Source organism: Silene latifolia, chromosome 9, assembly GCF_048544455.1.
Source record: "Silene latifolia isolate original U9 population chromosome 9, ASM4854445v1, whole genome shotgun sequence".
In the NCBI taxonomy this organism is placed as follows: Eukaryota; Viridiplantae; Streptophyta; class Magnoliopsida; order Caryophyllales; family Caryophyllaceae; genus Silene; species Silene latifolia.
In genome coordinates this window covers 37,527,551-37,547,604 of record NC_133534.1, presented here as the reverse complement: position 1 = coordinate 37,547,604, position 20,054 = coordinate 37,527,551, and the positions used below count along the sequence as shown (strand labels likewise).

At 36.4% G+C, this 20,054-nt stretch overlaps 1 protein-coding gene and 1 long non-coding RNA gene across 2 annotated transcripts; both read right to left on the bottom strand.

The window, feature by feature from the left end:
- Positions 1-1,225: 1,225 nt before the first annotated feature.
- LOC141600880 (uncharacterized) lies at positions 1,226-2,248 on the bottom strand. Its single transcript, XM_074421138.1, has one exon. It carries the CDS (start codon positions 2,246-2,248, stop codon positions 1,226-1,228), a length of 1,023 nt encoding a protein of 340 aa, XP_074277239.1.
- Positions 2,249-17,493: 15,245 nt separating this feature from the next.
- Positions 17,494-19,730, bottom strand: LOC141602605 (uncharacterized). Its single transcript, XR_012524556.1, has 3 exons — positions 19,639-19,730; positions 19,434-19,541; positions 17,494-17,655 (listed from the first exon to the last, which is right to left on the bottom strand). It is a non-coding gene; the product is annotated as an uncharacterized LOC141602605 (long non-coding RNA).
- Positions 19,731-20,054: the final 324 nt, after the last annotated feature.

The following is a 20,054-nucleotide window of genomic DNA, read 5'->3' as shown; positions in this document are numbered from 1 at the left end:
GAAGGAGGAAAATACATTTCGAATTGACAAAGAGTAGTGACAATTAGATTTTGCAAAGCCTCTAACTCTCCAGGATCAATAACTTTGTTACATATGGCATTAAAGAAAAAACAGAACCTGGTTATGGCATATCGAACCTTTTTAGGTAAAATGGAACGTATGGCTACAGCTAGTAATTGTTGCATCAAAGTATGACAGTCGTGAGACTTTACACCACTAAGCTTGAGATTCCGCATTGATACTAGACTACTAATATTGGAAGAATATCCCTCTGGCACTTTAACACCATGCAAACACTCACAAAACTCTATTTTCTCCTTTCTTGAGAGTGTATGGGCAGCAGGAGGCAAATATGTCCGTAGTCCCTTCTCTTGCGAGCCAACTCGGCCGAATTTTCATATCCATCATATCCTTCCTAGCTGTCGTGTTGTCTTTTGACTTATTTGGGACATTCAAAAGAGTGTTGATAATATTGTCACAAACATTCTTTTCAATATGTATAACATCCAAACAATGTCTTATGGAGAGTTCCCGCCAATATGGGAGTCGCTCAAAAAGAGGCGACATCTTCTTGTATCCACGAGATGATAATTTAGAACCCTTCTTCCCATATGTAATTTTAATATCTTTCACCCTTTGATATACATCATGACCGCTTAATAACTTAGGACATGGACGATTATCAGGTTTTCCATTGAAAGCTTTTTGTAGCTTGCGATATGAATGATCTTCTTCTAAAAATCGACGGTATCCTAAGAAAGCTTGCTTTTGAGAAAACCTCAAATAAGAAGAATCAACATCTTCTCCACACAAGGGGCACGCCTCTTTCCCATGCACAGTGTGTCCACAAAGATTACCATATGCAGGGAAATCAGATATAGTGCATAATAACATTGCTTTCAAATTGAAAACACTATTTTGGTAGGCATCAAAGACTTCAATCCCTTCATCCCATAATGTTCTCAAATCATCAAGAAGGGGTGCCAAGTAAACATCTATGTCATTACCCGGTTCTTTAGGGCCAGAAATCAATAAAGACAACATCAAATACTTCCGTTTCATGCACACATATGGAGGTAAATTGTAAATAGCTAAAAGTACAGGCCAAGTGCTATGTTGACTACTTAAATTCCCATAAGGATTCATCCCACAAGAGAGAGTGCAAGTCGAAGATTTCTGGGTTCTTTTCCGAATTCGGGATACTTAACATCTATATGTTTCCACTCTAAACCATCGACGGGTGTCTCAATTTGCCATCATTAGCCTTTGCGCTTTTATGCCATGTTAACAACTTTGCATCTTCTTTATTCGCAAAGAGTCGTCGCAACCTAGGTATTATTGGAAAATACCACAAAACTTTTGCTGGGATCCCCTCTTTCTTTTTATATCGCCATTCATTACAAACTGGACAATGAGTCAAACTCTCATATTCCTTGCGATATAATATACAATCATTTGGACATGCATGAATCTTCACATATTTCATACCAATTCCTCTAAGTATCTTCTTTGCCGCATATGTACGATTAGGAAGAACATTATCTTCTGGAAGCATGTCTTTCAATAATTCGAGGAGGTGGGTAAAACTTTTATTACTCCACCCATTGGTTGCTTTCAAATTATATAGCTTAACAACGGCTGACAATTTTGTATAATTCTTACAACTCTTATACAAAGGCATTTCTGAGTCTTTTAACTTCTCTAATACAATGCTTGTAATGTCATCTAAATTAGTAACATCAAGATCTTCATCGTCACCTAGAATGTCATCTTTATCATCGGGATATTGGTCAGAGTTATCTTCTTCTACATTGTCTTTACTTAACCGATCCTCTAATATTGTTTCTAACTCATCATCAAACTCGTCAGCGGACACAAAATTCATATCACAAGAATTCATATCCCAATCCGAATCTTCCGGTGAGTCGATACCTTTTTTCATAGGAAGAGTTTCCCACTCAATCTCAATCTCTCCCAACTGAACATCAATATTTTCCTCCATTCTCTGCACCACTCTAGACTCCCCATGAAACCTCCAAAGTTTATACCTTGGATTAAAATTATTCTTTTCTAAATGGATTTTAACTTCCGAGAAACTCATATATTTAATATTCAGGCACATATCACAAGGGCATGGCATATGAGACGCGTCTTTCACATTATTTCTAACGAATTCATAAAACTCAGCTAAACCGGCATCATATTTAGGATCACCTCTTTTCCCATCTATCATCCACGTACGATCCATATTGATCTATATAATAGAAAAAATCAACAAATATTACAAGGAGAAAAATAAGCAACAAGAATGTTTTGTACCAGAAACAAAATAAATAAATCCATATACACCAACTCAATAAAAAAATCAAAATCCCATGATTCAAAGGACATATTAAAACGACACTCCTATAACAAATTTGCAGCCATGTAAAACTTTGAGTTAACCAAATTTGAGTCATGTAAAAATTTTCTTTCGGGACTGAATTCATCAACATGATTCACCAGTCAAGCAGAAATCACCCAAGCAAGCACAAGATTCAATCAATTAAACAAGTTACATAAGTCACTGTTTTCATTAAGGTTTCAAAAATATCAAGAACTTGAAATTGATGGAAATAAAAAACAACTCGAAAATGACAGAAAAGGCTGCAGGCTTAGTCTGCTAGTCAGCTATGATAAAACCTAAAGCGACCAAAGTGTCAAATTGACAGCTATAATAGAACACAATTAATTAGAATTTTACTTGATAATCCTATATATTATATTTTATTAGAATGGTTTACACCACATTAATTTCCATGATTAATGTAGTTGATAATTGATATGGCAATATGAAAGCTCGGCTTTCCAAGAATTGGCCTTAGAAAGGATATGTTCAGATCATTCCATGTATAAAGCAACTACTTTGCGAAATTCTAGTAATGAAGACCATCACTTACAACATACTACGTATATCATACTCTTCAATCTTAATGTTGTGGTAGACCAAAAATAATGGAACGGAGACTGTGCTAAGATAGAAATGAATGACAAACTTTCCAGATAAGCCTTCCGTCACATAAAAAGAACTTTCACACAAATACTGAAATACAACATTATACGTGTCAATTTAAATACCTTTTGCACAAGCTAAAGTGGGTGTACCATTGTACGTACCAATAGTGTAGAGAGAAAATATTATAGAACCATACTGAGGTGGTATATAGCTCCTATACCGTCAATACAACATTATACGTCTCACTCATTTGTTTACTTTTTCTATTCTTTACGAGAGGTATTTAATCAAAAGTAAACAAATAATTGGGACGAACAGAATACCACATTAATTGCTCATATACCAAGGAGTACAATCAGCAAACATTCAGAACCAATCACATAACTCGAGAATTGTATACACTAAATTACAACATAACAAACAATTGAATCCAACTCTAACATACTAATTAAAGATAACAACCTATAAACCCCATTATTGACATTAGGATAAATAACCCGATTCCACTCCTCAATCCTCGCCTTCAAAGACGGTGGCTCGAGATCCAACCCCGGATTCCGAGCCAAATCATTCAACCCACTATTCAACAATTGAATAATATCATAACTCTCATTACACACAACCTCTTTTTCTCAACATCCCACAACCATTGAAGTCAAGAAGATTATGATCAACCATCCATGATCATAACAATCGATTCCCCTTTGACGATCGACAAAGACTCAATGCATTCAACAAAGATCACCAATCGTGCAATGACACAATCAATATGCAGCCCAACAAAAAGTATGGAAAACTAAGGTTACACTAAAAAACTTCATTTTTTGGAGAAGCAAGCCATAATCCTAAGGTGTCATCAATAAGAACAACCAAGAACTATCATCAAGCATGAAATAACAAGGGAAACCAAAAAAATAGATAATTTGACAGTCATGAGTATGATAGATAACAAGCAACATTGTGATTAGCAGCACAAGAACCCAGAAGACCACAAGAAGTTTATCTAAAAACCAAAGTCCCAATTCTAGTGAATGTTAGCTACGATTAGCATTACAGATAACCAAGGTTTGCGATGCACAGTTGACCTCCCATCATACCCACCTTTCCTAAGCAGATAAACCTCTAAACGAAAAGACGTAGGCAAACAACAAGTACATAACCCATGTTAGGTATAAAATGTAGTGGAACAAATCACAGCATCATGGATCCAAAATAAATGTTCATTTATTTGACATTCCATTCCCAAGGAAAACTGGGAAAGCCACCAAAAAAAGATCATTCTACGACACATTTAAACCATAACAGCATTCAGAGGCATGGCATGACATCTTTGGCGCCTGGTTAAACATAGATCATCCAACAACAAATGGTGAAGCCACATTGTAGCCTGTGGGTCCCCTACACCACTTACATTTCAGATAAAACAGTTACTCTAACCGTCCCAATCATTTGTTTACCTTTAATTTAAATTACCCCTACAAGTCTACAACGAATATAAAACATAAACAAATGATTGGACGGAGTATACAACTATTTTTGTGTCACTGTCGTTCAGTTGGTAATATTTTCACAACCCACAGTGATCCAAGGTTCCAGGTTTTGGAAACGCAATTTCGTTCTCTCATTACTTCGGCCACACAAGTTTCTAATTCACGATCAGCCACTAGTAGCAACAACTAAGTCTATACCACCCAAAGACGACACCTTATTCATTCCAGCTTGTCTCATTGAAGACAAATTCACTACGCCTTTTGTCTCTTTGTCCCAACCACCGAACCTTCATCTTCCCTATATACTCGTAACCATCATCTCCCCCAAACCCAATACCCAAGCATAAATCCAGTAAACCCTTTCTCACCATCAACCTAACCGTATCCCTACCCCAAACCGTGAATTAAGTGAACCATTAAATTGTTATCGCTATCCTAACATCACCAAATATTAACCCTAACATGACCACAAATTGAATTCATTATACATGACCACAAATTGAATTCATTAAAGTAGCAATTTAATGAATTAAGTGAAAAATATCATGACTACTTAAACTAATAATAAAAAGTAGTGAAAAGTGGTCTTACCAAAGACCAAGAACGATCAACAACGAGAAGCGGCGACGAGGGACAACTACGTGGTGGCGGAGTACGAGCGAGACGGACAACAACATGGGCAAGACCGTGCTAGATAGGGAAAACACGATGATGGTCAGTGTTTGAAAGAAGCAATGGAACTGTTTATTTGAGAAAGCAATGGTGTTTGAAAGAAGTAAGGAACAGTTTTAGAATTTGGAACGGGATTAACAATAAGAACGGTGATTAGGTTCCACCGTCCTCTTTGTTTTTACAATTAGAACGGTTGTAGCTAGTAACCGGTCTCTAAAATCTTTTAAGACGGTTGGTCAACTTTAACTGGTCTCTTTGTTAATTTAAGAGAACGGTTAAAAAAGCAACCGTTCTCTTTTGGAGTCATATATGCGCGCCATATCTAAAAAAAACTAACACACCGGTTCCGCTATCAACCGTTCTCTAAGGGGCGTTCTCGTAGCCTTAAATTGTAGTAGTGATAATATGTTATGGAGCTAGCAGCGTTTGTGGATAGTAGTTGGTAGTGTATGGAGTTAGTGTCGAGAGAGGCTATAATGTGGTGGATACGATATCGTGAGTTATGTTGTGGAGGTAGACAGAGTTAGTGGAGTTGGTGTTGGGAGTTCATGTTTTATAGGTTGGGGGTTATTTTTTTAAGTTCTTAGTTACGTTGTTGTGTTTTGATCGGGTTAGTATGTTTGTTTTTATGTATGAGTTGAATTTCGGGGACGAAGTTCTTTTTAAGGAAGGAAGACTGTAATACTACGGTTTTCTATGTCTATGGGTACTCTATCGAGTGGGGCTTACTCTATCGAGTAAGTATGTTTTTATACGAAACAATAGTCTGTCTGATGGGTACTCGATCGAGCATGTGTGACACTCGATCGAGTAAGTTACTTACTCGATCGAGTAAGTTACTTTTACGGGTTGTTTTTGATGGAATTTATTAATAACGCGTGATTCATATTTAAATGTTTCCGTCACTTTATTCATCACTGTTACTTTTTCTAAAAACCCTTCAAAGAGAAAAGAAGTTACGTTGTCTCCGTCATCGTGTTACTATCAAATCCCAAGGGATAAGGTTGTCGGATCGTCACGTTATTTACACCATTGAGTTCGTCGCGTCGAGGGTAAGATCATTGTATAGTTTTTGTATTGTTTCATTAATTTTAGTTGAAACCCTAATTGGGTAATTTGGGGGTTTTGGGGAATATGGTTGATGTTAGATTGTAATTGTATGATTGTGTGTTTATAGGAGATGATTTTGTTGAAGAACGATTGTGATTAGCTGATTGTGACGATCTTGGTGATTGCTATTTTAGGTAGGGTTTCCCTACTCAGTATTAGTTACATGTTGGTGTGGTGATTGTTGTTGTGACGATTGATTAATTATATTGTTGGTAATTGTGACGGTTGTTGGTTTATGTTGTTGATTGTTGTTGTATATCTGTCTGTGATCTTCGGGGTGCGTCCCTGGCCGAGTGGAGTCACTTGCGGGAGTGGCTTTAGGACCTTGATTCGCCCTCTGTGGAACCCGTCACAGAGGGGATGTGCACATTAATGAACTTGGGTTTATCGCTCGATGGAGATGAGCGGGGATTTGGTGGGTACGGCTGCGATCCCATATTGGCGGCGTGGAGTACTTGTTGCGATGGGTACTCTGGCAGGGCTACACACTTTAGTGTGTAGTCAGTTGTGTGGAGTTTGTTGATGGAGACTGGGGATTGTTGTGTTGACTGAGTTGTTTGGCTGTTGTTTCATGTTTGTTTTATATCGTGTAATTAGTACTGACCCCGTTTAATTGTTTTAAAAACTGTGGTGATCCATTCGGGGATGGCGAGCAGTTGTTGAGCAGGTTTGATATGACGCTCTTGGGCTAGCTAGGATGAGTTATCACATGGATTAGAAGAGTCTTTCGCTGTGTCAGACGATGTCTTTAGTATTCAGTTTTGGCTGGTAGACATTTGGGTTTTGAAACTTGTATTTGATTTGTCAGTTTGGCTTTGAACATGTGAACATTTAAATTATATTTACCTTTAAAGTACGTTTCGTTATTGTCTTATGATATTCATTGCCTCGGGTAATCGAGATGGTAATGTTCCTATACCTGAGTGGTCCTGGTAAGGCACTTGGAGTATGGGGGTGTCACAGATTTAATTATGATATTAAATCATGTGATCGCACTATTGTTGAGGACACATTTTCCAACAATCTCTCACTTGTCCGAGACAAGTGTGCGTCACCAATCCTCTTGTCCTATTACAATCTCCCACTCAATGCAAGGTGTCTTGCAGGTCGTACTTACACTTGATCATATCTTGAGTGGTTTCCTTGATCTGGAGAGTAACTGTCTGACCGGAATTATCTACCATAGATACCTTCCGAGCGTGGCCACGCATTTCCAGTTAACTACTCCTCGAGTGACGTTGAGATTTACAACAACCCTGACAAGGGGTGGACAATTCCTATCGCACTATTCCCTTTGTTCAGCCACAGTTCATCATAACCCAAAATATATCCAGTTTGACCTCATTTACGAAGTCGTAGAGTATAAATCAAAGTTAATCAGAAATTTGTGCCAACTTGGGCGAATAGTCTCTAGTCAAAAGAATTGACTCATAAGAATACTATAGTAGCTATTTCCACGACCATGCTTTATGAATTACCAGAACTGTATAAGCGGTCACTGCACGACAGAGTGTCCCATACAGTCTGCCTATGTGATCGACTAGTCATCCCATATGACTTTATGGCACTTGAACTTGCCATCAATCGCATCACACTCTAGTCACTTCGAGACGTCACATCATATAAGTAACTAGGGGCAAATACCATGTCAATCCAGTTCACTTTAATGGGGTTCAATTTGTCTCTACAACCCATTTGGATATGACAAGGTAACGGATGAGTTTAATAAAACTCAAACGATAAATGCGATTATCACATATGAATAGTCAATACACTATTACTACTTCATATCCTATAATCTTTAGTGTATAATTAACACTAGTTAGAATGCAATAAAAGCTTGGCAAGTGGATATACCCTATATCCATATATTCCAATTTTATTAATTGCTATTTCCTTCCATTCAATGTTATCTCTAATGACATGAATTTATCTAAGTATATGTCTAGACTTCTTACTAGACTTGGGCTCTTTAACTTGAAAGATGCTCCCACTGTTATCGCATAACTTGTGATAAAGTCATTTGTAGAGGGATTCACCCTTAATCCCTACGTTGACCATTTTATCACAATTTAATTAGATTTCTTTTGTAGAATTTGCAATGCGCGAAACTAAAACACTTTTCTAGTATCTTACTCCTGAGTCAATAAGACATCCTAGGATTTCAACAAATCCCTTTCGGTTTGGAAACTAAATTTTGTGCAACCCTTCAACACCTAACTTAGTTTATCATCCAAACATATGAACGAATCCTTAATTCTTCTCAAGAATCTCAAGGATATTCTTTAAGGCTTTCACAAGCCATATCATGAGAATTATCTTGTTATTGACTTATCATGCTCTTAGCATATATCACATCATGACATGTTCATCTGTTGGCATACATGATCATTCTAATGGCGAAAAAATTTAGAAATCAATTTCATGTAATCAACAACTTAATAGGTTCAGTGAATGACTATGACTCCATCGTAGCAATTCCATTTTCATCAACATGAATAGCCTATTCAACCTTTTTGATGTACAACAGATACGAAAGATCTTATCCTCATAAGACTCTCAACTATATGCCAATATTCTCTCACATAGATTCAAAATCTAGAATACTTTGCACCCCTTTCCAAGTCTCCAATCACTCTTTCACAAAAGAGAGCATTGGTACATTATTCTCAATAAATATATTATCAACATGTAAGACATGGAGAAACAATTCTAGCTCCCACTTAACTTCATGTATGATCATGATTCTTCAATCATGTGAATGAAACCATTCACTATTATCACATGAGCGAAAAGTATAATCCTTTAATGCTTGCTTAAGACCATTCTAGGATCACTTAAGAAAGCTACACATAAAATGTTAGGGTTCTTAGATCTTTATCTAATGTTTTGTGTTCCAAACACTTCCTTCTCTAAATTCCCATTTTAGAAAAGCGAATTTTAATATCATTTGCCATTCTTCATGAAATGCGGCAATTCCTAACATAAATTATCTTGATCAACATCTTTATGTTAATCTTATGCATTTGAGTACTCTAAAGCTCTATCTACCTTTAAAGAGACCCTCGCTTTAAAGTAAATCTACTCTTGAGTAACAATTTTCGGATTGTAATGCAACGGCTTGTATGTAACAAGGTCATAATACTATCACTTTCACAAAGCAATATTTTAACAACAAGACATGTGTGCTAAACTCCCACTGAACTATACTCCCACTCTATCTTTAAAGATTATAGTTCCATTACTTTCCCAAAGTAACACATTAACTATAAGACATGTTTGTGACGATCTAATCTACTTCCACTCTATCTCTTAGAAATACTTCTATCTTCTTAAGAAATAGCTTTATGAGTTACAAACATATATATGGTGGAATATAAGGAGTTTATCTAGACTATGTATTAGCTTTCAAAAGGCCATCCCTAACATGGCAGTTTGATTCATGTAATATACGAGTATTATCCATGTCATCTATTTAATAAACTCTCTATTCTAGGTATCTCCTGGTTGACCATCCATTTAGAATAATGTGTCCGTTATGGTATCGCAAATTCCCTAATATATGAGTTCAATAGCTCATAAAAACTTTATAATTAATCTTATATAAGTGAGTTGTTACTATAAGTAACAATGGCATAAGGAGAATCAAATTCACAGCTTATGGACTTATAATGATCCAATCATCATATTTGTCTATTTGATCAATTTAAGTCGATAATTTTATGTTTCACGATGCAAGTAGTGTATGATGAAAATCTTAGAACAAACGGTACGATAAAACAAGTGACTTGGGTTGCAAACCAAGTCACCAATATCAGAAATACAACCCGTGTTTAAAGGATACAAACAAATTTCCAAGTCACACAAGGAAATCAAAATAGTTCTAAAAGTCTCAAAATACATCATGAAAATAAAGACAAAGAAACATAAAGCCAAGCTTCCATAGATCTAGCTTCATGGGCGACTACCTCTAGCTTCCCTCAAGATCCTTCAAGTTTGCTTTTCTTTGCCCTTGTCTTTGCTAGGATGCCCTAATTACAATAAAAAGGACAATCATCACAACTTGTATCAACATACCAAAGTTGAGATTGAAACATAAAAGATAGGGATAGTCATATACCTACTGGAATAACCTTTCCAGCTTTGATATCGCCAAGATATTTTGAACAGTTTCTCTTCCAATGCCCAACTCCACAACAATAGTGGCACTTGTCCCCGGAGGACGCACTGTACTTGGGCTTGGAGGAACTAGCTTCACAAGCTTTATCTTTCTTCCTGTTGGGAGTTCGCTTCTTTTCCTTTTTCCCGCTTTTCTTGAAGGTTCCCTTGCTCTTATGATTGACATTGAGCACATCCGTGGTGGTGCTAACACTTAGCCCCATGTCCCTTTCGGCTTGCACAAGCATTTTGTGCAACTCATCAAGGGAAACCTTCTTATCTTGCATATTGAAATTCACCCGGAATTGAACATATGCTTTGATTTTGTTGAGGGAATGAAGGATGCGATCAATCACGAGTTCATTGGGAATCTCCACCTTATGCATTTTCAAGGTCTCAACATGCTCCATCAACTTGAGCACATGAGGCTAACTTTTTGGCCCTCCTTAATGTTAAGATCAAAGAATGCGGAAGACGCCTCATATTGTATGACCCTAGGAGGTCGTGAAAACATGTTCACTAGCTTCATGTAGATCTCATGAGCGGTGCTAATCTTTATAGCACTTCTTTGGAGTTCGGCCTCCATAGCAAAGATCAACACATTTTTGATCGCGGCCGACTCCTTTTGGTAAACCTCATAGTCTTGCCTAGCGGCGGCGTTGGACCTAGCATTAAGATCGGTGGGAGATGCCTCGGTAAGGTAACGAAGCTTGTCGTCACCCTCCGCGGCCAAGCGAAGTTGCGCGTCCCAATCGGCTAAATTTGACCCATTCTTTTCTAACTTACATCGATCCATGAAGGATCGGAGCCATGACACATTGGTGAGCGTGTTGGAACTAGTGGTTGAGGACGTGATAGGAGTTGCCATTGCGATTGATAAAACGATTTTAACTACAAAATAGGAATTGAAGGAATTAATGAACATCTATCGTTTTGACAATACTTGTAAACATTTTAAACAAGTTTTAACATTTATATAGTGATCTCCACCCAACTATTATAAATGATTCTGAGATCCAAATTCATATTAATACGGGTACGGTGAGCCGAGTCATCCCTTATTAATATAACTCGGTGATTAACCTCTTAATCGATTCTACTTCTAGAACTCTCGGTCGATAAAAATTACTCTAATTTTCATCTTTAGCCCGGAACACATGCGACTACGGTCACGAATACTTCCGTTGAGCTCAATCCAAATTTCGATGTAATAACATTTTATTACCCACTTACCCAACGTAACAAGGTTTGTGTTACGGTGATGCCGGATTAACTCCCTTATGAAATTGGGATTCATGGTTTCTACTATTTGGTAAGGCTATTTCTCAATTATTATATGTAAGAGGTCTTGTCAATTTATTATCTATCACGTTTTAAGTGAACTAAAGCGGTGAACTATGATAATTATAATTGACACGGTCGATGACTCGATATGATATGCATGTGTTGTTATGGCGATTTGGCAATGCATGTAACATATTAAAAGAAATCCAAAACAATAATAAAAATTCCTAGTATGGCCTTCCTAAAAATAGAAAATCAAATAATTTATTACATATTCAGAAACCAACTCCTTTGGTCCCTTGAATCTTCAAGTGGCACGCCTCCCAAGAATACCGTCTTTGTCGGATCATCTTTCCGAATGACACCGTCTTGAAGAAGCTCCATAATTACTAATAATAATAATAATAAAAATACCAAATTATTCCTATTATACATTTGTAAAATGGAAAGACTATTAAAAATAAAAGTGATACGAGATCACATTAAATTACAACCGAATCAATATTCTCTTTCATTACGGGTAATATCGATTAAAACTAAGGCCATACTAAGATAAAATTAAATAATTCAAAATTATATAAATAAAATACATTCAAAAATTGAAATATGCAGCATTTTAATATGTATGTATCATGCCAAATTATGTGCAAATCGCCCTATTTAACTTATATCGTTTATATAACCCGGTTTTATGGAAATGCATGATCGTAACTTCTTAAAATCACAAATTAACACTTAAATCACATCTAAGCTCAAGTTAATTACCCTAACACTTTTAGGACTCAAAAATTAGTCATCACTTAATTTTTGACAATAATTTAACTTGATTTAATTTTATGCTCATTTTGACCTTAAAATCATAACATTTATGTAATAAATCCAAATTAAATTACAATAATTTCAAATTTCAAATTTTAAATTTTTGAACATTCTGAAATAATTCCATGACACTCATAATGTCAAAAATCATGGTTAAAATTTTTGAATTAATTTTGAGAAAATATAGTTGCATTTTATCGGTTTTATCTCATAAAACTTCTAAAGTATCTAAAAAATATCCCCATTAATTTTACAACTTTATATCTGATAAGTGGGATATTTATGCAACTTAAAATAATTTTCTCATGCCATGCAATTCGTTTTAGCTATTTATGCTAAAATAGTCACTATTTATGCCATTTTTACTCTAAAAATTCATAAATTATGCTAAATGAGATCATTTAATCTCGAAATTTACATACACTCTGTAAATCATGCATGTGACAACATATTAATGTTTCATGGCCCAATTCGAAGTTTAACTTTTTTTAACCATTTTACCTCTTTTAATTCATTTTTATCTCATAAAAATCATAAATCATGCAATATTAATCCAATTAATACGAGATTTTACACACAAGTTGTAAAATATTCATGTGAGGTCATATAAAATTTTCAAGGTCATAGAGTAAGTTTAACCATTTTTAGTCATTTTAACCTCCATTTATGCCATTTTTACACTAAAAATTCATAAATCATGAAATATTAATCACATTAATATGATATTTTACATGCAATACATAAAATATTCATGTGAGGTCATACTAAAATACCACGGCCAGTAGTGAAGGTTAACTTATTTTAGTGAATAAAAGTTCATTTTAATCATAAAAATGTAATATTTCACTAAAAATCATTAAAATGAGAAATAAATTTCCATAGATCATAAAAATGACCTAAAAATATTTTAGGACCATAATATATTACATGCAACATGATTTCGTGGATTGCTCATATAAATCACAAATTTTTAGTTTTATATGTTAACTTTTTAACTCGGAAAAACAATAACCGATTATGCATGCAACATCCTAATGCTCTGATACCACTTGTTAGGTTCATATACCTATTATTAGACTCCTCTAATAGTGAACTAATTAACTTCTTAATTATTTGTTCTTTAGATCTAATGCATGTATAACAAAATAAAAGATTTAAGAGAAAAACAATGTTCCTTACATTGTTGGTTGGTTCGAAATATAGGGCACAAGTAAGGTCACCTTCCTTCACTTGTTCTTGAGCTTAATGTGATGGATGATCCTCCAAGATCCCAAGTATAGAAATCCTCCTTAGATTGCACCCAAGACTTACCCTTAAACTAGTATACTAATTAACTAGATTAATAAACAAGTATCCTTAAAATGATTCTAATATTGTTACTATTACTACACTAGTAATCTTATTGTGATCTTAGAATGGATGAACAAATGCTTGTGAATCTCAAAGCCTTGTTTCTTAGAGAGATGGAGAGAATAAGAGGTTTTGCATGTAGGAAATTATAAATGAGTGAGTTGTCAAAAATGAGAACAAAAGTCCTCATTTGAAGAGCGCATGCAACCGGTGGGAAAGAGGCCAAAATGGCATCTTTACCTTTTGCTTTTTGTCTTCACAATGCATTAGGCATGAAGGCTAGTTTGCATAGGTTTGATTGTTTATTATTTGATCTCATTAAATAAAATAATCACAACCCATTTATACTCCCTCTATTTCGGCCCAACACACTTAAAATGGACTACCATTTTACTTTGTCAATTTGTCATTTGTCACACAATATGTCATATGTAGTATTTTACATGTTATTAATTAATTAATTTAATGCATATTTATCACATAAATATCATTTTACAAATTAATTAAATTAGATACAACAAATTGACTAGTGATACTTGATCACACAAATAAAATGGGTCATAAAATTATAATTGACAACATCTTGTAATCATAATCGACCATTCATTCTTATCTCTATTGTTTCTCAAACAATAAGCAATTTTAGTAATAAAGCATTTTTATTACCAAAATAAATCTTATTTAATCCCATTACAATAAGATATCAATATTCTCTCTCACAAGTGAATTGTTCAATTTTAAGGAATTGATTACATTATATCGTCATACAATTAATCAATTTGTCTATTAAGAGAATTGTCCTTTAGGTGTGACTTTAAGGGATCAACTCACCACCACCGTCATACGACAGTAATGTCAAACTCTAGTCAGCCAATCATTACTGATTAATGATGATCAGTTGATTATATAATAAATAATCCCTCACGTATTCTTAATATGAAATTTAATTATGATATTAAATCATGTGATCGCACTATTGTTGAGGACACATTTTCAACAAAAACCACGCGACACAACACCAACGTACCGAACACAAGACAAAAAACAACTTAAAATGACTCAAAAGACACCCCACGACTGACTCGAAACTTTATAAACAACCCAAACCTATTCCAAAACACATGCGATTATCTCCTACCCCCTTAAAAGAATAAGGTTATGACCCCGTAACCAACCATATCTGATAAAAAAGGTGAGGATAATGCTCTCTCATAGCCCCATCCGCTTCCCATGTAGCCTTTTCAACATTATGACACCCCCATATACCAAAGTGCCTTACCAATGACCACCTTAGCATATGAGGGTGTTACCATCTCGGTTACCCGAGGTAGTATGCATCATAGAAACCATAATGAAACAACTTAATTAAAACAACTGTAAAGAAAAGGTTACAATTCTTTAAACTCCAAAACCAAACAACCAAATCCAAAAGTCATAAAGCTAAACTCAATTACGCTAATAGACACAGCAGTGATGACTCCTCCCGTCCATATCCCGCGAGCTATCATAACATCTATCACCTGCTAGTCAACTGCTCACCATCCTCGAATGGATCACAACAGTTTTGAAAACATAAAACGGGGTTAGTCAACTGTATAACCTGTAACACCCCAAGTTGTCCCACATCGGGGAATTGAGGATGTTGTGATATGTTTATAAGGGATTCCACCCACCACTTAGTAACAAGGCCTTGTGCTTTTGGGCTTAAGTGAGGACAAGTAATGGGCCCAAAGGTACATATCCCATCTTATTGGGTTGTGTTACGACCGTGTTGGGTCGGGTTGTTTTAAATGGTATCAGAGCGACCCTGCGGCCGTGTGGTGAGCTCGTGGTCAGGAGTACTCGGGTCACACACCTAGCGGGGGAGGATTCTGGGCTTGGCTGCGGTCAAGTTAGAGGCACAACGAGGACGTTGTGTTCTTTAAGTGGGGGAGATTGTAACACCCCAAGTTGTCCCACATCGGGGAATTGAGGAGGTTGTGATATGTTTATAAGGGATTCCACCCACCACTTAGTAATAAGGCCTTGTGCTTTTGGGCTTAAGTGAGGACAAGTAATGGGCCCAAAGGTACATATCCCATCTTATTGGGTTGTGTTACGACCGTGGTGGGTCGGGTTGTTATATAACCAAATCAATACAGCGGAAACAAATATAACAACACAATCAGTCGATCTCCAACTCCAACAATCACCAATCATTGACTATACACTAAAGCGTGTAGCCCTGCCAGGTTACCCATCGCAACAGGTAACCCACACCGCTAGTGGAGGACCGCAGCCTTGCCCACCAAATATCCGCTCATCGCAACGAATGAACCAAGATCATTAATGTGCACATCCCCCTTGTGACGGGAGTCATGAGAGGCGAATATGTGTATGGAACCATCTCCCGATATAATTCCTCAACAATCATCCAATCAACATAACAAATAAACAACCTCTATCAACTCTAACGAACGATCACATGTCAACAATCAATCACAAACAATCAATTAATTATACAGCTAACTGAGTAGGAAAACCCTACCTTATTCGTAATCCAAATCAATCACAGCAACAAATCAGAAAGGCTCATCTAAGAACTCGTCACTTATACACACATCATACAATCAAAATCTACCCTAAACCCCCAATAAATCTGATTAAGGTTTAACAACAACAACAATATGACCATAAAGACAAAAGTACGATGCTTACCGATAAATCGACGTGAATTTTAGATGAAAAACCCTTCAATCTAGCCCTAGCGGTGATTATAACATTTGGAGAAGTTATCCGTAGTTTAGGTTTTAAAATAATGATTAAGAAAAATGATTAAGAGACTGTTAAGACGTCTTTATATATTTCTCTAATTATTTTAATCAAAACCGCGGATATAACCCCGTCAAACCAGTTACTCGACCGAGTACACAATGTACTCGGCCGAGTAAGCCCAACTCGACCGAGTACCAACATACTCGATCAAGTTCTGACGTTCCAGAATCAAAACTCGGCACACCCGACAACCTACTCGGCCGAGTAAGCCCTACTCGACCGAGTGCCCTATGGTCAGAAACCTGTGGTATTACAACAACACTTTAACACAGTTTCGCCGTTCCTTGTCTTGCGCACTTTTCGATCCAAGATCTCTTTCGGTGTTCGATATAAGTTAGTGCTTCATCCAACTTAATATGTTCAACTTCAAGCACGTGAGAGGGATCAGTCACATACTTACGAAGTTGAGACACATGAAAAACATTATGCACCCGATCAAGCGCTGGTGGCAAGGCCAATCGATAAGCCACCTCGCCCACTCGATCGAGAATCTCATACGGTCCAATGTACTTCTGACTCAACTTTCCTTTCTTGCCAAATCACATGACACCCTTCATAGGTGACACTTTTAAAAGGACCTTGTCACTCACCATATATGACACCCTTAAATCTAGCCTTAATTATATACGTAAATTCTACGGAAAAACTGGTAGGATATGTTTGTAAATGGTTCAACTAGTCCAAAAACCTGCAATTTCAAAAATTTTCTAACTAAACCATTCACAACCAATTCCAACTCAAGAAGAGTGTCGACAACCCTGCAACAACTGATAAACTAACTTACATATATAACTAAAGACGCGGAAATATAAGGATACAAACCAAAATAGAAAGGGAGACATATGTCCCTTCAAATTATATACAAACCAAAAGTATAAAAGGTTTACTAATAGAATAGCCAAAGCTAGGTCCAAGGTTCCTTGCTCACTAGCCGTCTGTGACCCCCAACAAAGCATCAACAACCTGTCAATCGCATTTTATACAAACACGAAAGCCACAATTCAGTGGGGAGTAACTTCGAGTCCTCCCAGCCACGAATCGTCAAAATTTATGTAACATGTAATGTAACATGTAAACAATTTGATAAACCATTTACTTTTCATGTATTCTAACAAATGACCCCTAAACTGACCAAACTAAACTATAATGTGAATCGATAACAAATAGTAATCCAAACTTTATCAATCAGAACCGCTTACATCTCACCTATTACAATTCATAAAATCACCATACAAGAAAGGGCAATATAACAAAGACAGGCATAAGTTCTTAGTCCCGTCAATAGTCACTTTGTAACTCAAGTCTATACCACGAGGTAGGGAAGGTAATCGAACCGGTATCTTGGCTCGGCGGTTACTATTAAGAAAACATGGCCAAGAGACAACACAACCCTAGCCTAAAATCACAAGCAGACCTAGACATGCGGATACACACCACCGCACCCAAGACTCACAACTTTTTTTAAAACAAAGTGAAGTGAGTACCCTAAGGACACCACCGAAGGGTTGGCTAGTACTTAAGCCGACCCCATACTATCAAAATTAGTACCGAGGTCATGCCCCAAACTTGGATAAACATCCACTAGTCAGGAACACAAAGGCTATCAAGCGGTGAACATATACTCGTCAGAGACTATAAAGACCTATCTATGATGAAGGCCGAAATACTCACCTAGGACCTAGTCACAAACTAGTCCCACTTGAATATTTTAGCCCACACCACCCAAAACTCACCACATAAGTCAAGTAAGACACCCACTTAACCTTAAGAGGGCAAAAAGTCCTACTTACCAACATAAATTCTAACATTCTATCATGTGAAAGCTATATAAATGTCTATTTACAGCATACAATCCCAACAGTTCCTCAATAAGAATTCAATACTAATTTCCAATCCTAGCAACTATAACAATATAAAAGGCTTTAGAGAAAACTAGGGCCATTACTACAAAATAAGAAGCTATTTAAATTCAACTAACTAAATAAGAAACTATTTAAATTCAACTAATTACACATGTGAAATAGAGATATAATAAATGGCCTAAAACAAGAAAAAGGCCGATTATCTAATTCATTCAACCGAATTTTTACCCGCAACCCCACCTGCGCGACAGTGCGGGTCAAATTGCAATGACCAATCACTCAATTAACTGACATCGCATCAGTCAAAGGGACTAAGGCTCAGTTTTCGGCACAATCAACAAAACATTTCAATTATAGCTATAAAATTCATTTTGAGCCTATTAATTACAAATTTCCTTTTGTAAATTATCCTAACATGTGATAATTGTCAATATAACATAATTTTTCTACCCTTAGCATAACTTTTAGCTACTTTTATGATTCTCTTAACAAATTTAACCATGTATACTCATTCTAATTATTTCCATGATGAACTTAAAATGACGGACAAAGCATGGAAAACCGCGAAACAAGCAACGGACCGACCCGGGCCAACCCCAAGACCGGCCGGGCTGCCGTGGGCCTGCCGGCTGCTGCCGGGCCCGCTGCCGCACCATTTCTTCTCTTTTTTTTTCATTTTTATACATTATAAGACCGTCTGAAAATTAATTAATCGTCCCCAATTCAATTTTGATAATTTAAACTACCAAAAGACACCAATTAAGCTTGCATGCAACTAAGTTTAACATGTGAAAATTACTACCCAAACAAAAATTCACCAAACATACAAAAATCAAAAACATGTGACGATCTTTCGTCGAGTAACTCGAAATATGTTACCTTAAGCTAGAAAATGAGCAATTAGTCCTCAAAACCGAAACCCTAACCACAACTAACCGCTATCCTCTACAATATACGAGTCCCCGAACTCGTCTTCCAATCCTTCACCTAAATAAACAATTAAAACACAATAATTAATCAAAAATACCGAATTTCCGAAAATTGGTCTTAAAATAACTTAATGAAAATTGAAATTAGAACATACTAAGTCGTAGATCGTGGCGAGGGGATTCCGGAAAGGTAAATTTCGCGAAAAACGGACAAGAAACGAAGGATTTATGTCGATTTTGAGCTTGAATTATGAGAAATGGTGTTTTGGGTGTTTTTAGAGGATGAACAACAACAAAATCGAAAAAAAAAGAATAAAGGGGAGGGGGGGCTGTCACGCGGGAAAGGGAGAAAGGGAAAGGAGGGAGTCGGGATTTTTAGTCGGGATTTACGAGTCGGGTTTGATTTGCCTTGATAAAAATTAAATCCGTAAGTCAAACGCAAACTCCGTCAAGTCCAAAGTTTTTAAACACGAGATTACAATAAAATTGAGTATTCATACGACCCATTTCCAATTTCGTTTACCCAACGTTCAAACGAATTGTCATTTTCCCCCCGATACGCCCTTAATTC

Excerpts from the sequence above, each read along its gene's own strand:
- LOC141600880 (XM_074421138.1), bottom strand. The coding sequence starts at position 2,248 with ATGGATCGTACGTGGATGATAGATGGGAAAAGAGGTGATCCTAAATAT.